Source organism: Lathyrus oleraceus, chromosome 6 (assembly GCF_024323335.1).
Source record: "Lathyrus oleraceus cultivar Zhongwan6 chromosome 6, CAAS_Psat_ZW6_1.0, whole genome shotgun sequence".
Lineage (NCBI taxonomy): Eukaryota > Viridiplantae > Streptophyta > Magnoliopsida > Fabales > Fabaceae > Lathyrus > Lathyrus oleraceus.
In genome coordinates, this window is record NC_066584.1 from 514,351,958 (window position 1) to 514,359,028 (window position 7,071).

The 7,071-nt window shown below is 34.7% G+C and overlaps 1 protein-coding gene across 1 annotated transcript; it reads right to left on the reverse strand.

Annotated features, from left to right (window-relative positions):
• Positions 1 to 2,153: 2,153 nt before the first annotated feature.
• LOC127092947 (formate--tetrahydrofolate ligase) lies at positions 2,154 to 6,684 on the reverse strand. Its single transcript, XM_051031838.1, has 5 exons — positions 6,214 to 6,684; positions 5,970 to 6,119; positions 3,406 to 4,581; positions 2,772 to 2,918; positions 2,154 to 2,636 (listed from the first exon to the last, which is right to left on the reverse strand). Exons 1-5 carry the CDS (start codon positions 6,550 to 6,552, stop codon positions 2,361 to 2,363), a joined length of 2,088 nt encoding a protein of 695 aa, XP_050887795.1. The 5' UTR covers positions 6,553 to 6,684; the 3' UTR covers positions 2,154 to 2,360.
• Between the last annotated feature and the right edge of the window lie 387 nt (positions 6,685 to 7,071).

Here is a 7,071-nt window from a genome sequence, read left to right on the forward strand (position 1 = left end):
TTACTGCATCCTCAATCCAGGTACCACATATTGGTTCGCTCCGTGTTCGACTGAGTGTTTTAAATGAGTATCACGTTATCAGAATCATTATATTCAACATATGCATAATGCACTTCATTGCTATCTTTCGCCTGTGCTTCCTTCTTTCTTCGATAGTCTCGAGCATAGTGGCCAAATCCTTTACAGTTGTAACACTGCAACTCGTTCATGTTAACTTTCTTATTAGAATACTTTTTACACATGCATTTCTTGATTGAATCAGAGTAATTCTTTGATTTCTTGCTTGACTTCTCATCATTAGCAAGATTCCTTCCCTGCTTCGCCTTCTCTTTTCCAGATTTATTGATGAATTTTGCTTATAGTGCCTGTTCAGCCACTTTCTCCTTCTCTGAGTTCCTCTGCTTCAACTTCATCTCATGAGCCTCTAATTAAGCTTGAAGTTCTTCTAACTTCATCTCAACTAGGTTCTTGGACTCTTCATTTGACACTACAATGTATCAAAATTCGCAGTCAGAGATCTCAACACTTTCTCAATCTTCTGCAAATTGTTGATTAATTCACCACACGCCTTCATTTGGTTTGTTAACAACACCTCACTTGAAAGGTATTTCAAGAATGATTCATCTTCTTAATTTGAGTCATCTCGATTTTCCTTCTCAACGTCTGTAACTTCACCCTTTTTCAGTTTTTCATCTATGACGTACAAGTTCTTTAACTTGTCTCACGCTCCTTTTGTTGTTTCTTCTTCAATAATCTTCTCAAACACATTAGGATCCACATATTGGTGAATAAAGAACAAATATTTTCCATCTTTCTTCCTTTGATCCTTGTGCGCAGCTTTCTGAACATCATTTGTATTCACTTCCAATGCTGGTACTCCATCATTCACGATTTCAGACACATCTTGAAATCTGAAGATGGCCTTCGTCTACACAACCCACCATTTGTAGTTCTCACATTTGAAAACCAGTAGATTCGCTGAAAAATGCGTTAATGTTATTATTCTGTTTTCCATTACAAATTCCCTCTGAATCGCAACCCGGACTCCTTGATACCAATTCGTTGGAACAAAAGGGTTTTCAAGAAATATGGGAGAAGAAGAAGAAAGAAAAGAGAGAAAAACTATAAACTGAATTTGTGAAAAGATAATCCTTATTGAGTGAATTATTTATTTACATCATACCATGCCCTTTATATAGACAACTAAAGCCCGATCCAAAACTTACAACCCAAGCCCAAACATACAAGTTACACTTCAACATAACAACTATATGATGTATTCGAGTCTGTCGAATACATTTGACTCATACTACTTCGACACAACCGAATGCTAGCTTTCTACAAAAATATGAATTACAACTAACAACCAATATCCTTAATCTTTTTTTATCAATATTGCTTCCTTTGATGAGTTCTGGAATATTCTGAACAGATCCTGGGCCTCTCAATGCAAGGTAACTATTCTTTCAACCATTATTAATTTGGTTAGTGCTATATGGTTTACTAGGAACCAATTAAGATTCAACAACAATAATGTACACTAGAGACAGTTAAATTTGACTCAAAGAATGTGATAACTTTATTCCTATCATTGCTGATATTAACATCTTGAATATGAAACTTAATAAAGGTTTGACATGTTTTTAAAGAAAATGGAGAAATGACTAAACAAAAAAAAAACATTTTATTAGTCAAAGAAGATGGAGAAATGATAAATAAAATAAATAAATATATAAACAAATCACTGTATTTTATACTTTTATTATGTTTTCTTAGTATTTTTTCTATCACAGGATGTATACCGAATTTGATTAGATCTCATTGTTTACTTGATAGTATAAGATACCAATCGTAGATATGTCAATTCTTTTTTGTTAAAATAGCATATTCATTTTATAGTTTAACTTCACAATTAGAGGATGTTTTAATCTGCTAGGCCATTTCATTTTTCAGCCAAAATCACCATGGTACATTCTGTAGCAATTTGCAAACTTCACAATTAGAGAAATATGTCTCTCAGAGTTTCCAAAAAGAACCAAATTAACAATAAAAACATTAAAATCCTTAACTTTTAAGTAAATTATGATGAAACTTTAAGTTCTCTCCGTTTAGACTTTATGAATTATGTGAGACTGCTATGCCTTGGCTGTGAGTTTTCCATAAATTAAATTATGCATTATCATAAAGGGTAACATGAACAAAAAGTACACAATATCTCCTCAGATAATTATTCCATTAAGCAAAGAAACAAGAGAACATCATGGAGGAATATGGTGTTGTAACACTTGGGAATTTGGTAATAGCGTCCGCGAAGGTTTTGCAGCTGCTAGTGCGTGATCCACTAGATAGAGGTTTCATAATTAAGAGAGACCTACGACTTTTCCGGTTGTTGTGTCGATATCAATGTCATAGAAGCATGGTCTTGTTGGCAACCCAGGCATGGTACTCATTGTTCCAACTAAAGGATAAATAAATCCAGCTCCAATACTAGCCCTTACATCTCTTATTGGTAAGACAAACCCAGTTGGAGCTCCCTTAGCTGCTGCATTGTCGGAGAAAGAATACTGAGTCTTAGCCATACAGATTGGAAGTCCTGAAAATCCTTGCTTGGTATACATCTCAATCTTCTTCTCGGCCTGGTTAGACATTGAGAATCTCAATCAGACATAAAAAATACATCTTTTTGTGTTCCACTTACAATTCATAATTAAATTTTAGTTATATAGTTCAGAAGTTAAAGTAAACTGACATAACCAAACAAGATAAGTCACCTGCTCTGAGTACTCAACGCCACTGGCTCCATATGACTTTGCTATTGTCTCTATTTTCTCTTTTATACCTATATCCAAAGGATATAAGAACTTCAATGGCTGTGTCGCATTCTCACAAGCTTTTTGAACTGCAATGCCCAGGTCCACCTAAATCATGACAAGACATGCCTCAGCTCAGCAAATGATAGAACCAAGACTTGCAAAGTTACTAACTGAAAGATCTAATAGAACTTGCATTTATCCTATTAATGCATGTATATGAACTTAATTTTCCTGCTAGTTGTAGCCTCGAAATAGCTCTGTTTGCTTAAAATCTGAAGCTTAAACCACGGGATGGATAAGTTTGTATTACCATCAGCACTATTAGCGTCTTTGATGCAACACAAATTACAAATTAGGAGGGTACAAACTAATTAAGAAAGCTCCAAACTAAATTTTATATCTGAATATGATAAGCCACAACTTAATTATAGTGATCTATTCACTCTTATATTTCTCTATGTTTTTCTTTGGCCTTGCTAATATTATTATAACTCAATTTCCTAGAATTTTGTGTCAGAGTGAAAGGTAGTTATGGGTATGGCTTTTCAGTTATTAGCTAAAATATGCAAAGACATGTAAAGCATGAACTTACTGCTCCTTTGCCACCATGGGCGTGATGGCTACATACTACAGCATCATAAGCTCCGGCATCTAAGGCAGCTTTTCTAACCGCATTTAGCTCAGCATCAGTGTCGGTTGAAAACTTGTTGATAGCAACTATGACATTCGCACCATAAAGTTTTGAATTTATTACATGCCTTGCCAAATTCACACAACCAGCCTCAACCAAAGCAACATTTTCATTCAAATATGCATGATCAAGAGGTTTTCCAGCAGTAACTGCAGGCCCTCCACCGTGCATTTTTAGTGCCCTTATTGTTGCAACAATAATTGCACATTGGGGTGACAAACCACTATATCGACACTTAATGTTCATGAACTTTTCAGTTCCAATATCAGATCCAAAACCAGCTTCAGTAACTACAAATCCACCTGGTCCAACCAACTTTAGTGCAATTTTATCAGCCACAATAGAAGAATTTCCATGAGCAATATTTGCAAATGGACCTGCATGAACAAAAACAGGTGTTCCTTCCAAAGTTTGCATAAGAGTAGGGTTAATGGTATCCTTCATTAAAACAGTTAAAGCACCTCCAACACCTAGATCATCAGCAGTTACAGGGTCACCACTCTTGCTATTTCCAATAACCATTTTCCCAAGCCTCTCGCGCATATCAGATAGGGATGTTGTCAATGCCAAAACAGCCATTATCTCACTAGCAACAGAAATATCAAATGCTGTTTCTCTTACCATTCCTTTCTCATCAGGTCCCTGACCAACCGAAATTTTCCGTAGGAACCGGTCATTGATGTCCATTACTCTCCTCCATGTAATAGAATCAGGGTCAATATCAAGTCTAGCAAATTTAGTTACTTCTTCTGGTGTAAGATCATCTGGATTAGTCTTTGAAATGCCAAGCTTCTTGAGACGCCTAAACATGACATCATTAAAGCTCTTTTTTCCTTCTTTATTTGCAGGGCATAACCGGTTGAAAAGAGCTTTATCTGATTGTGTTGATTCATGGAAAATCCGGGCATCAATTGCAGCGGCTAGAAGATTGTTTGCTGCAGTTATTGCATGGATATCTCCTGTTAGGTGAAGATTGAATTCATCCATGGGAATCACTTGGCTATAACCACCACCAGCTGCACCTCCTTTGATTCCAAAAGTAGGTCCTTGTGATGGTTGACGAACGCAGGTGACCACCTAACATAAAGAGATGAGAGATGGGATTACACATAATCCAGCATAACCTTTTTTCTTTCATAACTAATATTTTGATTAGGAGAGGCACACTTAAACACGTGATTAAAATGGTAGTTTTTCATCAATATTTTGGACGCACGCCACACAACCGGTGATGAGATAATAGTAATGAAAGAACAGTTCTTACATCTAATTTTTTCATCTCACGGCATATGGAAAAATCAACATGGCAAAATACATCTACAAGAGAGTGAAAACAGTTGTTTCTGTTGGATAAAATACTGGGAATGGTACTATAATTACTAAAAAATAGTCTCATGAATTCATAATGTTCAGAAATTACAAAATAAACCCCACTGATACAAGCTGTAATGGCCCATACAAAGTATATAATCCTAAGAAAAATCAGACTTAACTGTAATCAGGTGTACATTTACATTCACAGTCGAGAATAAGAGACATCACAACATAATAAACAAATAATGCTCACAAAACTTTCATCCTAGATTATCAATTACCAAGTTAACCATAGTTTTAATCCAAAATTTGCACCCATCATTCACTTCTAGAACAAAAGTAAAATTCAAAGACATATTCATTATAGAGTTGAGATTTCTGACACCCACCACACCTTCTTAACGATTTTCATAGTTATAGCGTATCGATACACCAAGACAGATGATTCACAAACTATCTACTTCATTTTACTAACAATAATTTTGAACGTCAGTAATAAAAATGAATAACAGTTTAACAAATTAACCATCCATTGAGTTTCGTTAACAATGTACACTCAATAAACGATTAATGAGCTATCCAATTTCGGTGTACACGCGTTAACCACAATTTTGATCATCATTAACCAGATCCAGGAAGCCTCAAAATCTATGAAGCACGAACACCTCTAGGAATAGGTGTGTTGCGGTTCTTGACACGTGTCGGTGCCTGACACATATATGACACATGTACGATACGTGTCAGAAAAGTCAAACAAGTGTTCCAAAAGAATTGTTTTTTCTTTGCTTCTACACTCTTTGAATTGGTGTCCGACACCCGTATGACATTCATACACAAGTGTCAAACAATTCAAAAAGTGTTTCAAACAAAATCTGCTTTTTTCTTTGCTTCAGCATACTTTTATACATTTTTGACAAATTTCACACGCATCTAAAAGGGCTAAACACATGTTAACGATAAAGAATTAAAGACATTAATTATAATTGAAATATTTTTAACTCTTTCAATAATAAATGAACAAAAGAAGCTCAAATACTATCTTATATTCGTGTCCCGGTATCAGTACTTCATAGATCAAAATTTTCAAATGTATACGTATAATTTCAGTTAAATATGATCTAAAGAGGTGGCATAATATCATAAAAACGAACCTTTTTATCCAGAAAAGCACCTAAAGCTTGACAAAGACCAACAGTAGTAGTAGATTTGCCTTCACCAAGAGGAGTTGGAGTAATCCCTCCAACCACAACATAATAACCATTTTTCGATTCTTTCAGATCATCCAAAACAGATAACAAAACCTACGCATACACAAATCAAATCACTCTTCACGAATCCTATAACATAAGCAATAGAATACAAAATTAAGAAGAAATAGGAACGAAATTGAATAACCTTGGCCTTATATTTTCCGTAAAGGTCGTAATGATTGGGAGTAAGATTAAGAGTCTTGGCAATTTCATCGATGTGAATAGGTTGAACGGAGTTAGCAATATCAATATCGGCGGGAACCGGAGAAACTACATCAAGCTTTCTCATCACAGAAGAACTCATTGTTGATTTTCGATTGAGTTTTGATTTTGAGGAGAGAGTTTGTATCTGTGTATCTAAAGCACAGTTTATTTGGCTGAGAGTGAAAGAGTGGTTTTTTGACACTTGGCGAAGATGAGGGGTGTTATGGTAAATTGATAGAGAGTTGAATGGATATGATTGGACGATTTCAACGCTGTTCATTGTTCATTCAATTTTGGAGTTTTTTTATTTTATTTTTTATTTTCGATGGTGACGCAAAGATGAAGTTCTGCAAGTGGGTTTTCTTTTTCTTATCTAAGTAAAGTAGTAGTAATAGAGAAAACAAAAGTGTTTTGGATACTCATTCTAATGATTTGTTTGGTTTTCTGGAATCTGGAGGATGGATTTAGATATATGTGTTATTCATTGTTTGGTTGTGTCAGAGAGGAAGGAAACGTGTAAAAACTTTTCTGATTTCCATCCATTTGTACGAAATGTTGCATGCAAGGAAAATAAAATATATCTTCAACTACAATTTAATATCTCTTCAACTACTCAATGAAGTTATGCCCCTAGGACACAAGTTAAGAACCAAATAAAAAAATGTTATCTTAAAAATTATATATTGATTTTAATAAAAATATAGAATTAATTTTTTAATTGTTTTTTCCAATATAAATTTTCTATAAGGGGCTTTCTTAACTTGTGCCCTTGGGATATAAGTTAGCATTACCCTATTCT

Bases quoted from the DNA above. Each gene is read 5' to 3' on its own strand.
- LOC127092947 (XM_051031838.1), bottom strand. From the start codon at position 6,552: ATGAACAGCGTTGAAATCGTCCAATCATATCCATTCAACTCTCTATCA. The intron at 2,919-3,405 runs GTAAGTTCATGC...GTCATGATTTAG, and splicing joins CCCATGGTGGCAAAGGAGCA to GTGGACCTGGGCATTGCAGT. The intron at 2,637-2,771 runs GTGACTTATCTT...ATGTCTAACCAG, and splicing joins GCGTTGAGTACTCAGAGCAG to GCCGAGAAGAAGATTGAGAT.